Source organism: Oxyura jamaicensis, chromosome 5 (assembly GCF_011077185.1).
Source record: "Oxyura jamaicensis isolate SHBP4307 breed ruddy duck chromosome 5, BPBGC_Ojam_1.0, whole genome shotgun sequence".
Taxonomy (NCBI): domain Eukaryota; kingdom Metazoa; phylum Chordata; class Aves; order Anseriformes; family Anatidae; genus Oxyura; species Oxyura jamaicensis.
In genome coordinates, this window is record NC_048897.1 from 487,484 (window position 1) to 507,130 (window position 19,647).

The window sequence follows — 19,647 nt, forward strand, 5'->3', positions numbered from 1 at the left end:
TGTGGCATCCAGAGCACAGCTCTTAACCCATTTTTGAAAAACTGGGGAAAGATACAAAGAACTGTGTGCTCACTCCCTGCATCATAGTGGTAGAATTCCCAAAACAATTCCAGGCCAAAGCAGTAAAGACATTCTACAGGGAAAGCACCTGGACCCTCCATACTCAGGGTCTCCTGAACACAAGCTAGACACAAAGCTCACGAAACAGTCCCCAACAAACACCGAGAGCAGCTCTTGAAAGCGGCAGTAGCAGCAGGGAGAAGCAGACCTTGCTGCAGGCTGTATTTCTTTAGCAGCTAGCTCAGGGACCGGCTGGTATTTTAACAGCTGGTTCCAATGAACTGGACCACACTTAACTCCAGCACAGACTCACTCACAAGTTGATTTACAGTTGTTTCAAGCTGATGTGTTCTTCACCTCGAAGAATGGCATTCAGATCAACTGACAAGTCTGCTTTTCCTGCCTGAAACACGGGGGTCTGAAAGGATGCAGACACCAAGGAGAGAACCACGTAATGAAGGTAGCCAGCATCCCTACACTGCAGTATATAGTGCTATGAGAGACCAAAGAGATAAATGCCATTTCATTTGTTCTGAATCAATGCATAATTTCAAGGAGATTCACATTTGTATCCGAATACAATATTTACATTGTCGATAAGTGTATTTTCTTAACAGATGTCTTATTGTAAACTCTGTTCTGTTTCAATCTGCAATCACTGGGGCTATTCACATGCTAAAAACACTCTGATGGATGATGCATTTTAAAAAGTAATTGAAAAGGGAAATAAAACACATAGTTTCAAGTCAGAAAGGCTACATTACATACTCAAGAGATACTGGGACTAAAAAGCAAGTGCTGCAGTGGAGGAAAATACTCCAGGTAGTTTTCCTTTGCCTCTAGCTTACTACCAAACCTCTAAATATTTCCTGGGGAAGAGACGCAGTTCTGCTTTCATGATATTGAATTGCCTTTAGTCCATCATCCCAATGCAGTAAAAGTGTAACAGAATTCAGAATCCGTCCCATTGCAATGAGCATGCTGGTGCTGACTAGAGGTATTTTATAATTACTTTTATGTTTTAGAGCCCTATGAAATCTGGATAGGATGACTGTATATTTCAAGAACCACTCACACCTCATGTGGGGACCTCAGACTTGGGACACGCGTAGACCCTCTGTCCTCACCATCTTAGCTAGCAACCCACACAGAGCATGTCCTTTGCAGTGAAGAGCTGGTATAGCATCCAATCTGAAACCTACTTCTAATTGCAAATAATAAAGCCCTGGGAAATAAATCAATATCACATTAGCTGCGAGGTTAGTGCAAGTGTGTGAAGAAGATAAAACAAACACCAAAAATAACCCCTCAGAGCAGACTACAGAAGGCAATTGTACGAGGTCAGGATTCCATATAAAGGGCACAATGTTCAAACCAGAAAATGAATCTTTTATTAAAGGCTAATACACAGCTACTTTGAAAAATGAACTCAAAATATTGTTCACACATGTACAGATCAAGTATTTTGAAGCAGGCATACTCAAAACTTACAAGAGAAAATAGACTGAGAAGAAAAAGCCATAAAACTAATCTGAAAGTTTTAAACTTAGGGGTTTGGTTTGTTTGTTTTGGTGTGTGTTCTGTGTTTCAAATGGTAGTATTTTAAGGGAATTGCTATCGTTTCTCACTTTGCCAGTCAAAACTACATAGCACGTTGATTACATCTCAGGTCTACAGCAAAGAATACTCTCATACTCAAGGGAAACAGGACGTGCTATTTTCCACCTTGATCTCCAACCAAACTTGCTCAGCAATTTCTGTGTTAGGTCAGAGCAACTCTTGCACAAAAGATACCTAAAGCTGAGTCAGTCCCAGAAGTCACCTGCAGCAGTTAGGGAACTCAAGGACAGAGCATTTATGAACAAAGATTACAAACATTTCGCTTGCAAAAGAATTTGCCTGGGTGTCTTGCCACTGAAAGTACAGCAAGGATGATGGAGATGGGCTGTGGTCTATGTGGGAAGCAGCCAGGGACACACAAAAACAACACGCAGTGCCTTCTCACAGTCCACATGCAGAGAGCCTGAAAAAAAATCCAAGCTCACCTTCTCATTCTAGTGCCACATAGCACTGCCTAACACAGCACCAGGTTTGTCTGATATCAAGTACAACACTGATTACTTTCTCTGTTGCATGTAGGCCTACTCTGAAACAAGCTATCCTGCAACAGCATAGATGGCTTGGGTGTGTGCACTGAACTCTACAAACGTCCTCGTACAAAGACCCCACTTTCAGCAGGTTCACAAGGGTTAGTGGGGAGCCAACACATAGAGAAATGCCCAGTGGTCAAGTGATAACCCAGATTTTGCCCTTTCACCAAGTGCTCTTCCCGTTTTCATTAATACAAATTTCAGCTTCTTAATACAGGCCAATGTAGTGGGTTTACATGGCAAGGTTTTGGTAGCAGGGGGCCATAGGGGTGGCTTCTGTGAGAAGAATCTAGAAGCTGCCCCATGTTTGGTAAGGGCCCTGCTGCTGACCAGAGCTGAGCCAATAAGCGATGTTTTTTGTGCCTCTGTGAGAGATTTAAGACAGAAAAAAAATGCTGCGCCACACAGCAGCTGGGAGAGTGAGAGGAGTGAGGAACAGCCTTGCAGGCACCAAGGTCAGTGAAGAAGGAGGGGGAGAGGTGCTCCAGGCATGGAGTACCACGGTGGAGCAGGGTTCCACGCTGCAGCCCATGGAGGAGACCACGGTGGAGCAGGTGGACCTGCACCGACGGAGACTGCGGCCTGTGGAAGACCCCTGCCGGAGCAGATTCCAGGCCGGACCTGCAGCCCGTGGAGAGGAGACCACGCAGGAGCAGGTGACCTGGCAGGAGCTGCTGCCCGTGGGGGACCCAGGTTGGAGCAGTTTGCTCCCAAGGGATGGACCCCGTGGTACAGACCCATATCTGGAGCAGTTCTTGAAGAGCTGCTGCCTGTGGGCAGCCCACGCTGGATCAGTTCAGCAAGGACTGCATCCCATGGGAGGGACCCCACAACACAGGGGACAAGAGTGACTGAGAAGGAGCGGCGGCGAAGAAGTGCTATAGACTGACCATAACCCCCATTCCCCCGCACCACCTGGGGGGGAGGTGGAAGAGAGTGGATGGGGGAGGGGGAAGGTGCTTCTAGTTTCTTTCCTTTGTTTCTCACTTCTCCAGCTTGTTAGTAATAGGCAATAAATCTTACTATCTCCCTATGCTGAGTCTGTTTTGCCCATCACGATAATTACTGCATCATCTCCCTGTCCTTATCTCAACCCTTGAGCCCTTTTCTTCATATTTTCTCCCCATTCCTCTTTGAGGAGGGGGAGTGAGAGAGCAGTTGTGGTGGAGCTCGGCCACCCACCCAAGTAAAACCACCACAGCCAGGGTACTGCACGAGCCCCATAGCGTTATTGTGCAAGGAGCAAATGAGAGAGAGTAGCCTGAGATACTGAACAAGTGCTGTGGGTATTGATTGGAGTCTGCACAAACCACAGCTTGAGCTCTGCACAACTCCCTGCATACACAAGCCTCCCCTGTAAGGCCACTTGGACCCCTGACAATGAGAACACCACAACACCCTCCTCCTTCATTCCAGCCCTGTTACTGCCCGGGGCTCAGAACTTGGTTTTCTTTACCTTGGAACCTTTTCAGAGATATTTAAGGGAGCCATTACTCAGAACTATTCTTATCTGCTGGATTTTCACTCTCCAACAAGGAAAGAGCAGCAAGCAGAGCAACTACGCACGTTGTGCTGTTTCGACACAATGATGTTGCAGCCATTGCAATGGCACATGAGCTGCATAATCAACCCTTACTGATGCTTCTGGCTATTTAGTAATAGACTTGCTTCAGAAAATGTTTTTTATCTCCAGTTTATCATCTCAAACTTTGTAACAAGAAAGTACTGAGAATAAGTTGTGAAAAGACCCACTAGATGAAAATTATTCAGTGGAGGCCCACAACTGCAGGCTGTCATGCATACTGAAGTCATATCTGGCAGCAATGCATTAGGCTGTACAGTTTTCCTGTCACATAAGGACTATAGCTATAAAGCTACTGGAACATCAGAGAAGGCACTGCAGAACCTTTCTCGGATGTGCCCACCCCAAAACAGGATGCCAAACCTGGTGTTAGGCACCAGACTCCCCAGGCAAAGGGCAAGAAAGTTGGGCATCTCAGCAGACTGTGGCAAGGGAAAGCTAGGCACTTGTCTGTCAAGGGACTTAACTAAGAAAACAGGGTTCAAGCGTATGAGGAGTTCTGCTCTCTTGGAGCATCTCAACATTTCCTTGGATCAGATATCTGGAAGCCTCTCCTAGAAGGTTTGAATGACCACTTGTCTCCTCAAGGGAGTAAGGAAGGAAAAAAGCAGAACCAAACCTCCCCTTTCTGTTACACACAACAGGCATCACACATTTTCTACTCCCCACAGGTGACATTCTTGTGGACACAAGACCAGGGTATAAGCAGATCGTACACTCACAGGGCTCCCACTTAAGGTACCTTTAGCTCTTTTCTGCCCAAATGTCCAAGCTGTCAGCTAACCTTAAAACTTGTGATTACGTAAGTATTTCAAGGGTGTAATCACAGCTGCTGTAGTTTGGCTGAAACACCAACAGACAAAATAGCAAAGCTGTTTACACAAGTTGACTAGGCATGGTAAAAATGAAATGCAGCCAATGAACAGAAAATGAGTAATAGTTCCTCTCATGAATAAAGATATTAATTTACTTTGACTTCCGTGTATGCATGCATTTCTTGTAAACTAATAAAAAAGACAGAAGACATTTTTGCTCTCTGTTACCATAAGCCTGTTCATGAGCAAGAGGACGTCAGGCTACATTTCACTCATCTAATATGTTTAAAAGCTTGAAAGACTGTCTGAAGACAGTAACTTTTCTCCTAGCCTACTGTGATTCACAGCAGCTCACGGTCAGCCAAGATATGACTCATGCACATCACAAACATCTGAAAGGTAAAACTCCTTCCTTCCCTTACCCACTATGCTATGGTCCTGCTAAAATAAAGCAAACCTATTTCCATCATGTTTAAATTCAAATCTGCAGAGCACCTGACTCACCCAAAAGAAAATGTCACAAATTCCCTTCTCCTAGAACAGCTTATGATGCAAACCCTTATGGAAAGTTTTATTAAAATATTACAAACCTAAGACTCATCCTAAACTATCTTCTGGCATTGAAGAAAGAATTATATGCCTTGAATATAATTCTGGAGAAGGGTTCAAAAATCCTCTTTAAAAAACATAATTCCTTTAAAATATGCACATTTTTAATGTAATTTATGTAGAAAACCTTATTGGTTTCATTCCTGTTAAATGCCATAGGACTCTCTATAATGGAATTAATTTCAGAAGAAAAAATGCCATTTAAATTTATTTAATCCCATGAATTAATACAAGCCATTTTCTGACCTACATTGAAGAGGAGGAGTGTAGCCTTAAAATGAAAACAACTCCTGTGAGCTTTTTTTCCACTCAGTTTAATTAGAACTACAACATTAGACATGAACTTCAACTCAGACCCATATCATTCACACAAACTCTACAGCATCCAATATCTTTAACTCACTCTAAGTTTAATTTCATCTTCTGTAACCCTGAGGAGAAAATAGAGACTCCATGAACTGTGTACACTTACAAGTAAATAGAAAAGCATTGCTCCACTGCAATTCATGATAATATTAAAAAAAAAAGGGGGGGGGGGGGGAAGAGAAAAAAAAAGATGGTTTCTACACTGGAAACAATTAAAACTATTCAATAATCCTAAAATCACTATTCAGCTGAGTAGCTGAGTATAGGGAAAGGGGTGAAACAATGTAGCTCTCAAAAACAAGCTCTGCAAATCAGTTTAACAACTCCTGTTAATCCAGAGATTAACAGATTCGATAAATGAGGTTTGCTTTGCATTTACGTCTCAAGTGAGAAGAAAAACAACGTGAGCTCTAAAAAGACAAGTAAAGCCCCATGCATCTTGAATGCATTATTATGTAAAACTGCAGGATGTAGAGGCATAATAAAGCAGTTACACTCATGTATTTACCCTAAACTGCCAGCTTTGTGTAGTACTTGCTATTCTGACTCTTTGGCATCAAGAACCCCAAGATCAAGGAGCTGCCCAGTGTCACAAAGAGGAACTGGCCAATTAAACGCCTGTTAGATCATTACAAACTCTTACTTTGCCCAAACAATCAGGTGCTTGCTTTTAGAATTACATGTTAAGAACAGAGATACGAGTAGTTCTCCCAATGTCTAGATGTCATTCCCAAGACTCTCAGAAACATCTATGCTCAACTGATATGCTGATTACTTGATCGCCATTAAATTCCATCACAGATAATCAGATCTCTAGTGGTACTGTATGGTTCCTCTTCTGTTTCACACATAACATTTTATATTTTCATGGTAGAAGCTCAATTTTAATCACTATTTTTCTAAGTCATGTCTTGGTTTTCTGCAGTCTTCCCACCGGCATCGTTTCTGGTTGGCTTTATTTTGCATTCTCACCAGCACCCAAGAGAAGATGTGCTGCTATGGCAGCACCCGTCACCACATCACACTTGAAAACTGTCTGAGCATGCGCATATGGAGAGAGAGATGGCAGGATGCTTATATTCCTTTACAAGGTTGGTACATTTCTATTGCAAGTCCCCAAAACATGGTATATATCCAAGGCTAATTTGGAATACTATTTTAAAATGCACCAGGTTGAAAATGCTGTGGGCCATCATCTTCAATTTGCACAGCATACTAATAATGCTGTCCTGGGGACACCCTCCCCGTTATCAGGACGCACAAAACATCATGTGAGTACAGTTCGTACCTCTGAGGTCAGTTTCTGGTCGTACAAATTCCTTAGCCAGAGCTCCAAATTATACCTCTCACCCTGGCAATCCAGTTGGATTTTTCTCCTAATACTACCATCTGAAATCAATCATTTTCAAGTCAGTAACTTAAAACACAGAGAAATGAGAAGCATAATAGCAGTACTGTAAACACACTAAGCCAGAAGCACAACTGTTTTGCAGGTGAGTTAAAAGAGGCAGTGCATGCACCTACAGTAACGTGCTTTTTATTATCCTTTCTTAGGTTCTCTTTTCAGCAAATCCCTGCAGTTAGCAGAAAGACCTTAATGTTCATAATTTCCATGGTAGTTTATTACCAGTTGATTGTTCTATAATGCCAATTCTGTATCCAATACTGTTGCAGTTCAATGGCTCCTGTATTATGATATGAGATTGTGCTAACTCAGCCAATATTTCAGCTGCACCTGAGATTTACACTTGGTGCAACCTGCATTTTACACGTGGTTTGAAAATATACTAGAATCAATTGCAAACTTGCAATCATAGAATACGCGTATTTGTGATTAATTTGCAGCATAGATCTGATCACTGAGATTCCTCGTGTCCTTACGAACAGAGAGAAGCCTCCTAGCTCTACAAATCATGTTTTTCTACAGATGGTATTACTGTGACTTGTAGGAGAACATGCGTAATCTGTAACACAGGGAGAAAACATTTATTTATATTTTTATAGTCCGAAGAATTGTTCATCAAGACAAGGAAGTCTGATTGATAAGCTGGGCAGTCTTGAAGAGAAATTCATAATCTTAATTTATTTATTGTCGACAATGAGTTATAAGTGACCAATGTTCAGTGATACAGTTGATATCCTACCAAGAACAGATGCATTACTGTGTAGTAGCTGTGCATAATATATATATATATATATTTAATTCAGTTTTTAAAATGATAGCTTGTTACTTGCACAGAACAGAGTTTATCTGAACTCAAATATATAGAATAAACATACAAAATGTTGCCATGGAAACATTACACTAAGAAGATTCAGATCTGATCTACAGTTCACAAAGACAGCACTTTTTTTTAATTGCTGCGGCCAGTTAAAAATAGCAAGTATTGCTTTTGAAGATGCACTCAAGAATATTTAAAGGAGAGCCAGCATGAGGCAGTTGTTTCCCACTTAGTTACTCTTCTGCTTCTTTCACCTGCACAGCTCTTCCTCTGCAAGCAGTTATCAAACCTCTCACATGTGCCCGCTGCTAAGAGGTGTCCTGAGCAGCTGTCAGCCCATCGCACCCCTGGCACAAGATAAGAGCCAAATGCCTCTGCTCAGGAGTTCTGGTGCACAAGATCTTCTCCAGGTGGATATTTGCATTGAGCACACGACTCAGTGCTCCCCAGATACTTTCCATAGTAGCTGAACTTTTTGCTGAAGCTCCTGAAAGAGAGGCAGTCCGAGGCAAACACCCACACGAGGAATTTCAGTCCGAGCAGCTCGAGTTTGGCACAGTTAGAAAAAGCTGAAACCCAAACCTTTTTCATGCTTAAGTGTCAGGAAGCCAACGGAGCGACACAAACACTTCTGCCTACAATAAGCATGTGGAGAAGTGCAGAATTGAGACCGCAATCCTCCACAGGATCAGAGAAATGGACACGGGGCTTTGGAAGACCACGAATGACAAAAGCAGCTGCAAAATCACAAGAAAGGGAGCAGCTGAGGGGAAAGAATATGGAAGTTGAAACACTAGCTAGACACGAAGCACGTGGGAGTATAAGTGCAGAGATGTCACAGGATGGAGGAATGAGGCTATTAAACGCTATTGTGTCGGCTTCCTCTGACAAGGCATACCCACGCCGTGGGTATGGGCCGGCATTTTAAAGCTGTGGACTCCTTGTTCAGGTGATGAACAGCTACAAGGTGTCCTTTCCAAAGCGAATGAGCAGTGCTCCTGCCAGCCTGCTTCAACCCAGCAAGCTTCTTATCTAGAAGACAGAGGAAATTATTAAAGCGTTTCTATAGCAATGAAAAATCCCCGTGTTATTCTTTAAGCAAACTTTTTCCCTGTTGTGACCCTTAAACATTTGTTTGTTCACACACAAATTCAAGTTTCTGCTATGTCTGAGTTTTTCCTGTTTCCCTGGAAAGGCCTACTTGGCTCCCGGCCTGCGTGTTTGCTCTTTATCTGGTAGATAGCAAGAATCTGATTGATTCACCATGAATACAAACCAGGGCACTGTAAAGGGCTAGGAATATAGAAGCCTCTTCCTATCGCCATTCTCTTCAGTATGGGATTAAAACATTAACAGTCTCAGGAACCAAATGTGTACTGAAAACTATGGCAGCTATTTCTGTAAATGCCACTGAATAATGACAAATTACTGCCATGAGATTTGCTGGTGACAATATACACAGGTGAAATCTGGGAGTTTACCACGACTTCCTCATTTCCCGAATTTCACTTGGGCTATCAGGGTGGCACCTCCACAGTCTGCTCAAGGACCTGTTCAAGTGTTCCTAAAAGCTTCACTATATGTACTCAGCCACGCTGAAAGCAGGAGTTTACATAATTTTTAAAAGATTTTTTATATATTTCCTACAAAACACACTATTTTAAACGGAATAAGGAGGTGTTGCAGTTTAGGTATTTGTTTTATCCCCTCTTCAAGTGGCACACTGGAATTGCATACATTTATTCTACAGTTTTAGTGAGTATTCTTGTTTTTCATGTGGCTCTGAGAAGTTGAATTAGTAGAACTTCCTAGAAACTTCTATTGCACTGCTGATTTCTAGTTATTAGGCTCCGATTTACATTACACTGTAAGTGTACCAAGTTAAAAAATCATTACCAAGGAATTTATCAGTAGGTATGGTCCATGTATCTAGGTAAAGCTCAGGTGTGCTCTTCTCCTGGTCCAAGGAGTTCATTAAGATTAAAATAAATAAATAAATACTGCTACGTTCGTGGAATTGTACAAGCAGGTTGCAGAATGACTGAAAAGACCATGAAACATTAACATTGCAAATATATGCCACAACAAGCACCCATGGGTTTTGGGGACAGAATAATTTACATATCACTACAAGTTTTATCCCTAAGAACAGTCCCATGCACTGCTCAAAAAGGGAAGAAAAAGAAAAAGAAAAAAGAGTAGCTTTCTGCCAAGTGCACTGTCAGACACTCCAGCATCTGCTGACTGCAAAAAAATTTGTTTCGGTACCTAGAAATGTGCATTGTTTTCTTCTTAATGTAAAACTGTAACTGAAGTCACATTTCCAGGATGAGGGAAAATTAATTAATTAATAAAAGAAATGTATGCCCTTCCCCCCCCCCTTTTTTTTTTTCTCTTTGAAATACTGATTTTAAGTGTGTAACTGAATCCAATTGTTCCCCACTGAGTGGCTGCAAGAGGTTTAAAAAACAAAAGCAAAACAAAACCAAAACATGTGCATGCACACAAAGAGGGCAGGTGAACTTAGACATGATATTTTATGATAACATTTGTAGCTAGGTCTGTAAGATATCCCTGTTCTCAGTGTCCTGCTGCTCTTACGCCCCACATTTGGCATGGGCCTACTAATGGCTCACCTCTGAAGAGATGTCAGCTGTATGATGTGACCCACACTAGTGAACAGTGAACCAGTAAAAGTGGAAAGCACTGAGTGTATCTGCATAGAGACAATTTTGAGAAATCACAATTTCGGTCAGAACATCCCCTCCCAGTAAGGTATGTTAAAGCCGTACCAGTCCTCGGGAACACGGGCACTATGGCAGGGAGCAGACTGCGAGCCCCCCTCGGATCGGCAGGGGTTATTACATGTGCACAAGCCAGCTGTGCGAGCGCTGAACCTCACACTGCACTGAAGGTAAGAAGCCGGTACCCAAGGCAGCAGTGTACAGCATCAGGTGCATGCAGAAACCAAGCAGAACATACAGAAGCCAAAAATCATCTGCTCCTCTTCTCACCCAATTGCAGGAAAACAGTCTGTTTCTTGTTTTAGAAGTTATTTTCTGCCCAATAACTCAATGTTTCTCTCTGATAACATGCTAGAGGGAGGAAGTATACGCAGTGCTCTATGTCATGTAAATGAGTTTATTGCATAGCGATTTTTCAAACTGTGCAGGCTTACAAAAGCAGAGTGCAAATTGACCTTAAAAAGCAGTGAAGTCTTCCTTCTCGGTTTTAATTGCCCTTGTACTCAGGCACAAACTATTTCACAATGCAAATTTTTCATTATAAGTGGCAACTGTAAGCAGATGGTTTTTTGGCAGCCCCTAACTGCTGTCTCACCGAGGCAATCCGGACTGGTAAGTGCATCGTGCGGACGTGCTCAGTGCAGGACCTAAAAGCCTTCATTTGTACACGTGAAGGAACTTCACCAGGATTCCATATAAGATTCATTCCTATGTGCTGGACAGTCGATCAAGCAGGACTTCCAGGTGTTTACAGATTTTATTCGAGGAAATGCTGCATTGATTTTTACACCGAGTTTCCCAGAGATGTCAACGTATGGGATTTCACTCAGAAGGAAAATGTATAGACAGGAAGTTTGTGTGCAGCGTGCAAGTTTTAGTCACCCACTAGTGACATCCGTACAGCTCCCTTGCTTCCAGAGGGCAGATTGTGACAATCCATTAGGAAAGATGGGAAACTAATGGCAAGGGATTCGCTGCTAATGAAGCAAAATCACCAAGATTAACTGAAAGCTTATGAAATTAAACCATGGCTTAAAAAAAGGTCAGCTTTCCTGGACCTCAGCAGGAGCTGTACTTTCAAAACAGAGTTTCCCGAGTGTGGACAGCAGTCTGGCATTTTCAATAATCCCTAAGCTAAAATATAAAAAGAAATTTGCAGAAAAATCATTAAGCCATCACTGAATATCTGCATCTGTATTCCATAGTCAAGCACTACACCATATTTGCCCTCCACTGGTTAGAATCATAAACAATTTTTCACAAAACCAGCCTTGCCACATTCTTGAAATAACTCAAACTTTTGACGATATTGAGATCTAGTACATGCAAACTGTTATCAAGTATCATCAAGTACTTTCATTAAAATGCCCTTACATATGGTTCCCTATGTTTTGTGAAGACATACATATAAGTAGAGTGAATACTTACAGATCATTACTATTTTACTGCTAATATTCTGCTATATGTGTACATAAAACTTTTTGTTTCATGTTAAGCTAGGGATTTCACAGCTAGTTGGTCTTCTGAATTGCCCCAAACCAGGCAACAGCTGAAAGTCTTCCTGTCTTCGGTTTCAAGACAGGCACAAACCTAGAGTTATTATCAGAAGTAACTCTTGAGATACAGTCCTATAAAAACAGGCAAAACATTAAGTCACTGAACCATGTTCATTCCATGCAACTGTCTATTTTCTCTTGCCCCACAGTCAAATATTATAATTAAGACTTGGGTCTGACACAATAGCAAACTATTTATTTAAACAGAGAGGACTTGGATGGAATTACCAGCAGAGTTGAGACCAAAGTTGTGTCTTAAAATGTCATGATCTCTGTGGTTAGAATCACTGCCTACATGGAGAATTAAAATATTAAAAGTTCAAAACAAACAAACAAAAAAACAACACATGATTTGCATGCCCTGAGTACTGATGTAATAAGTTAACACACAGAGCATCTCTGGCATGTGTTGGACCATGGCACGTGGCTGTCCTTGAACCACCCAAGAACGAAAGAGCCAGAACAAAGCAGCTGAGGATCTAAGCCAACACCACTGCCAACCTGAATATATCCAGTGTGCCTAAGGTATAGCGGAGCCCACCTGGTTCTTGTGGCTAGTCTGCTTACTGGCTGTATTGTGTGGGTTTTACAGAGCCCTTACACAGGCCTGAACAGGGAAGGACGGCTGGGGGAATGGTCCTCTTTAGCCTGACTTGTTGCTCTCTAACAGGGCCGCATAGGTTTTCCTATATAGGTCACCCCTGTATCGGGGGTGGCATTTACACAGGGAGAACTATTCTACTACCAGAAATTAATTTCCCCCTTCCCTTCACTACTCAGAGCATGGCAGTATGCAACAACAGAGTCAGAGAAGAGACACCATGAGCAGGACTGACCTGGTGGAGCTGCTGGAGACCATCAGACCTGGAGCCCCATCACCATCTGTGCAACATCGCGGCCCCGGCAAGATGCTCTCAGAAATCAGGGAGAGCCTTCATATTGATTAGCTTCAGTCCTTTCCGAGAGGCATTTAAACTGATGGCTAATTCTTATAGAATAACATATCAAGGCCATAAAGGCTTATAGAAATGTCCACAGAGGCTGCAATTACTTTTCCAGTAGACAGCGTGGCACTATGCTGACCCACGCCTTTCCCGTAAGGGGCTACGTTTCTGTTGTTGTAAAAACATGGCATGGTGAAAGCACGTACTGCTGGTACACAAATCAGAGTTATGACCAAGTCACAGCTATTCCTACAGCCATCTGCATTTTTCTTGAGGAAAGATTCGAGAAGTTCAAAAAAGTCAGCTAAGTGTTGTTATTAGCTGGAAGAGAGGTACGATAACTAACTAGGCACTCCAGAGTTTATTCCCAGTAACTAGAATGTGGTCTCTAACAAGTTTTCCTTTTTTTTTTTTTTTTTTAAATGATCACAACAGCTTGTTAAACAATCAGTCAGAAATGGGTTCTCTAGATCACAACACTAGTTCACTAGTTCACAACACTAACAACATTACTTCTCCATTATCTGTGAATTCCCACATTAAAAAATCAGCACTACAGTTACCGTGGCAGTTAACATCTCTTCAACAGGTGCTCTTTTGTAGAGAAAGAGGCATTTATGGGGTAGACTAAATACCCCATAATTTTCACCCTATAAGTGTACATTACTGACCTTCAAATCATTTGGCCAGGGTTCTTAAAGCTACTTCCTGTGTATCTGCCCTATACTGCATACACAATAGTGGAGGATAAAAAATGCCTCCGTTTGTTTTTCTTTCTTTTGCTTATGTTGTTGGGACTCACTCTTATTTCCCCCCCCCCCAAAAAAAGCTCTCTGACACCTGCAGAAATCTAACAGGTAGTATTGTACAATCCTCATTCCTATTCAAAGCCTCACTTCCTCAATATCAAAACACACCAACAACAAATCGAAGGCGCGCGTATAGATTTGGGAAATTCAGGAAATGTTTGTGTCAATAGTACCACCTGCTGGATTTGAAGAAGACAAAAGAGTTCGAGCCTTAATTGCACTGAATTGCATTTTAATCTGACTTTTATCAATGTCATCCTTGCACAAACACCATCGTAACTATTACAAATGAACACGTAATGAACTGAGAGATCATCTAATGAGCCACAGAAAAACCTGCTGAAAGGTCAAAGATATTTGTAGTGTGTGTATTTTGATAAATCGGACACTCAGAACACTACACACTATTCATCACGTTAACAATAAAAAAGTTCCAACTGATCAGTCTAGCCAGCCCCTGTAGGAAACATGCTACTCCTGTTAACGTCACCGTTAAAAGTACGTGGTTCGTTTGCTCGTTTGAAGGTGACTGCGTAACAAACGTGCTATGCACATGCTAACACATCGCACTGCCATTTGGCAGGGTGGGGAAAGGGGACAAAAATGTAAAAATAAAACAAACCAAGCCCTCCCGTTTTCTGTAACTGTTGAGCTACCAGGCATTAATATTACTGATCTAACACTGCCAATAAATCCTCAGCGTGCAATTAATCGAAGAGCTTTGCCATCTGTAATCAGGAAGAGCACTCTTCACTCTGTCGAGCGATCCCTGCTGTGCTGTTTGCAGACGATGAGCATCGCTCCTTTCCCAGGCAAGGAGTAGAGCAATGCTCTGCACTGCTCACCCCCAGCGTGGGGGAGAGTTTCCCAGAGAAAGAGAAGAGTCTGCTTAGTCTGAAGAGACTGAGAGAAGGATTAAGAGGGAAGGGAAAGACGGCTGATCTCCACTGCTTGATTTCAGAAATGTTTCCAAAGGCGATGCAGATGAGTTGAGCCTGCTGCCAGCTCCGTGTTTCGCTTGCGCTGTCACACTGCACCCCTGGCCGGGGGCACCAGCTGCCCTGGTGCTTCAGGCCAGGGAGCTCTGCATCTGCCCCCCGTGCTGAAGCTAACTCCTCCCCTAAATAAGGCCCTTATTTCCCAAAATTTGAATGTATATGTCATTTTCAAGCATCAGCGCATCCAAACACACGAAGATCGTGTTGACTTCATGTCCAGCTATACATACTCAGGATTTCTTTACGCTTATTCCAGGAAGCCTCAAGAAGAAATCAGTTCTTAAAGGACCTCAGACTAAGTAAAGTTACTGAAAGGTGATTCCTTAAACTTCAGCAGCTTCCTCAAATGCTTTGTTAGAGAACAAGTTGGTACCATATTTCCTACTACTTCTCAATAACCAGCACTCTGTGCCTTGTGCGCACAATTTTAAACAAGTGCAGTTTTGGTTAGACCACTCACCTTTCCAGTTATGTATTTTATAAGCTCACACTACCAGGAAGCTGTGCTCTTTCTCTCTGCAGAGAAGTCTTGTTCAATAGTGCTTATACCTTCCTTCAAACCCGGTAGGCAAGACAGACACCTTTTTGCTGTGTTCAGGGGTTATCACGATACTGATGGAGTATACAGAGGACTGCAGCAACCACAAACCCCTGACCCTGAAGCTTGACAAGCACTCATCACTAAATTGCTTCATCTATCCGACTATAAAACTGCAGCACCTTGAAAGCTCAGAAATGATAATGAAAACTGCTTCCATTATAAAGCATCAACTTAGATCATAACACCCGAGAACATGCTGCAGCTCCTGGAGCACCACAGCCCAGCCACGCTGCTGCAGCTTCGTGCCCTCCTGCCAACAGCCTCCGCCTGTGAAGGAGGGAGGGAGGCAGGTGGGCCTCCTGCTCCCCTCCCTCCAGCCTGACCAGTCTCTCAGGACTGCAGCCACACTTCCGATGCTCACTTCAGAAAGCCCAGGGCCATGCTGTGACTTGCTCAGAGTACTTCGTTTAGCAACACGATAATCCTCTCTGATGGCTAATTAGAGCTGCAGGGAACAGACACAAGAACTAAAATTACAGTAACATACAACATCACGTACTCGTGGAATAAATGGCAGGACAAGAACATGGGCACAAAAATAACCAAGGTTCAATAGCACTGAGGCAGGAAAGAAACTGCACAGATGTGGCATTGTTTGTGAAGAGTACTTCTAACACTTCACATAACCCCTGGGAAGGGACGTATAGACAAACACAAGTTCAGGAAATGTTGTTGAACAGAGCAATGCCATAGCTACTATAAATAACTAGGACAAAAGAGAAGGTCGTAACATTTTAAGAAAAAGTAATAGAAATAGTATAAAATACAGGGAAAAGACTTGGAAAATTCAGTATCAGTAAACACAGGGAAACAAGGCCAGCATGGAGAAGAGAGGCTTGCATGGCAGTTCCTGACAGCAAAGCACAGCAAACCATTTCAAAGGGGACAAAAGGCTGAATCCAACATAAAGTGCTAATCCACCTACGACTAGGAGCTTTCAAAAGGCCGTGAGCATTTAAAAATATTAAAATAGAAAAAAAAAGTGAACCTCAAGATGAACAGAAATTATGTACAAAGAAATATGAATGATCTTCTCTGCAGCTATACATGCAAGTAAAAAAGGGCTGAACGCTGCAGGATGAGATAGCCATTTATTTTGCCTCAGCATAAGGAAGGGGCTGTGAGGCTCAGTGCCATCCCCATCCTGCCTTGCTGCTCCTGGTGTGCCTTCCACGTGCATGAGCGTACTATGTTCTTTAGCAAAACGCAGTGCACGATGGCACTTGCTGTGCTCACTGACAAGATTGCTGCAAGCTAAGATTGTGCCAGAGCATTTAAAGGTTTGGCAACAGGCATGTCACCATCAGCTTTCAGCAGGACCTCCAAGACACCCCACCAACATTGTTGTGGATCATGAAGTAAAAGCAATCTTTAATCACAGAATCATCCAGCTTGGAAGAGACCTCCAAGATCACCGAGTCCAACCTCTGACCTAAGACTAACAAGTCCTCCACTAAACCATATCCCTAAGCTCTACATCTAAACGTCTTTTAAAGACCTCCAGGGATGGTGACTCAACCACTTCCCTGGGCAGCCCATTCCAGTGCCTAATAACCTTTTCGGTAAAGAAGTTCTTCCTAATATCCAATCTAAACCTCCCCTGGCACAATTTTAGCCCATTCCCCCTCGTCCTGTCACCAGGCACGTGGGAGAGTAGATCAACCCCCACCTCGCTACAGCCTCCTTTCAGGTACCTGTAGAGTGCAATAAGGTCACCCTTGAGCCTCCTCTTCTCTAGGCTAAACAGTCCCAGCTCCCTCAGCCGCTCCTCGTAAGCCTTGTTCTCCAGACCCCTCACCAGCTTTGTTGCCCCTCTCTGGACTCGCTCGAGCACCTCCATGTCCTTCTTGTAGCGAGGGGCCCAAACTGGCCCAAAACTGAACACAGTACTCGAGGTACGGCCTCACGAGAGCCGAGTACAGGGGACAATCACTTCCCTGGACCTGATGGCCACGCTGTTTCTGATACAAGCCAGGATGCTGTTGGCCTTCTTGGCCACCTGAGCACACTGCTGGCTCATATTCAGCCGACTGTCAACCAATGCTCCCAGGTCCTTCTCTGCCAGGCAGCTTTCTAACCACACATCTCCCAGCCTGTAGCTCTGCTTGGGGTTGTTGTGCCCCAGGTGCAGGACCCAGCACTTGGCCTTGTTGAACTTTATACCGTTGGCCTCGGCCCATCGGTGCAGCCTATCCAGATCCTCCTGCAGAGCCTTCCTACCCTCGAGCAGATCGACACACGCACCTAACTTGGTGTCGTCTGCAAACTTGCTTTGGGTGCACTCGATCTCCTCATCCAGATCATTGATAAAGATATTAGAGAGAACTGGCCTAGACCGCACTGAATCTGGTTTAAGCTTCAGTTATCCTGACACTTCTAGAAATCTAGAAGATGCTGGCAGCTTGGTTCCATCCCATTTAGCAGTTTGAATTAATTAATCATAAATTACTTCAGAAATCTCTCAGAAGTTGCTTCACCTGGGAGCGCCAACCTCGCCAGTTGGGAGGAATGGGGACAAGTGCTAGAGATGGCAGAAACCAGAGACTTTCAAGTTCTCGTTTCACGATAGCACGCGTGACAGCACCAAAGGGCTGCCAGGCATTGGAACATACACCTGGGCCAAACCAACACAATTAGACAGGAAGAACACTGTGCGTTAGCTAAAGATCACCAAATATTACTTCTCACAGGGGTGTGACTCCTGATAACGCAGCTCAATGCTTCCATCTGAGTTTTGCTTTATCACTGACAGTCAACTACAATTTTGTCTGGTCAGAGGGAAGAGTTGTCTCAGGTTTGTGAATTAGGACCTCAGGAGCTTCCTACTGACCCCAAGAAGGCCCCTGCTGACATACAGTATCACTATCATTAACACCTTCTTGCCAAAAATACACATTCCCAGTGCATGGAAGCAACCTGTCCCTGCTCAAGGCCAGTGGATGGCAGCATAAAACAGGGAATGAAATGCATTTCATTAAGCATCCAGTAAACTCCAAATCCTGTATAAGGTTTACCAGATCCATCTGGAAATTAATTAGACTACCGTCCCTCTTGCCCTAATACAATGAAGGTAACGTGGTTTACTTTTTTAAAGATTTATTTTCTGTGTCCTCAAGTGAATAGACATTGGCGCTAACATTATGAACAAATGGGAACTGGAATACTGTTATCCTTTGGAGAGGGCCCGACTACAGGCCTGCCAGCACCGGCTGGACATTAGCTGCACGGGGACAATTCCTCAGGTGGTGTCACCCACAGTGATTTCACCACCTCCCCAGTTCCCCCTGTCAGTGACCCAACAAAGCAGCCGGGGACCGCAGCAGCTCCGGGTGCTGCCGCTGCCCAGGACGGAGGCCCCGCAGCAGCAGCCGGTGGAGCTCCCGGAGGCCGCGCAGGGGCCCGGCTCGCAGGGCCGGGGAGGGAAAGCCACGGGGGGACGCAGCGCAGCCCGGCCCCGCCGCCCGGCCTTGCCCGCCCCCGGCCGCCCCGCACGGCCCCGAGGCGGGGCGGGCCCTGCCCGAGCACGGCGGCGGGCGGAGGCCGCAGGCGGGGCCGCCACCGCCTCCTCCTCTTCCTTCCCGGCCGCCGCCAGCCGTGCCGGCGGTGGGCCCCGCCATGGGGCTGTGCCTGCCCTGCATGGGGGGCGCCGTCAAGGACGTGGTGGAGACGCCCGACCCGGTGAGTGCGGCCCGGCCGCCTGCGAGCGCGGTGAGGCCCAGCGGCTGCGGGCCTGGTCCTGCCGGGAAGCGGCCCGAGGCCGCCCTCTGTAACACGGAGGCCGCGCCGCCGGCGCTGCCTCCGCGGGGCAGGAAGGGCCTGGGCCGCCCGGCCCCGGCCCCACGCCGCAGGCCCCGCCGCCTGTGTCCGCCCACCGTGCGGGGCGGCACCGGGGCCGCGCCTCCCCTTCCCCTGGAAAGGGATAAAGGCAGCGGGTGTGCCGAACACAGGGCTGGGGGCTCCTCGCAGCCTCACGGGGTCACGTTTGGGCTACAGTGACAGGAGCTGCTGCGGGAATGGTTACACCTGTCCACCCTCTTCCACTGCCCACCTGAGGCTTTTAGTCAGGAAGTACAACAACAACCCCTTCTTTACCTTCCCCAAGGACAAGTATCACTGTCTTCTCCTCACAGCCTTGTTTTTCGGGGAGTGAAAGCCCCCTAGAGGTTTCGGGGGGGGGGGGGGGGGGGGGGG

At 44.7% G+C, this 19,647-nt stretch overlaps 1 protein-coding gene across 1 annotated transcript in view; it reads left to right on the top strand.

The window, feature by feature from the left end:
• The first annotated feature begins 18,952 nt into the window (after positions 1–18,952).
• The window catches only part of SVIP (small VCP interacting protein), a 5,265-nt gene continuing 4,570 nt past the window's right edge, over positions 18,953–19,647 (top strand). Inside the window, exon 1 of the mRNA XM_035329073.1 lies at positions 18,953–19,134. Within this exon, the coding sequence (XP_035184964.1) occupies positions 19,072–19,134 (63 nt within the window). The 5' untranslated portion in view covers positions 18,953–19,071. The remainder of the gene's footprint in view (positions 19,135–19,647) is intronic.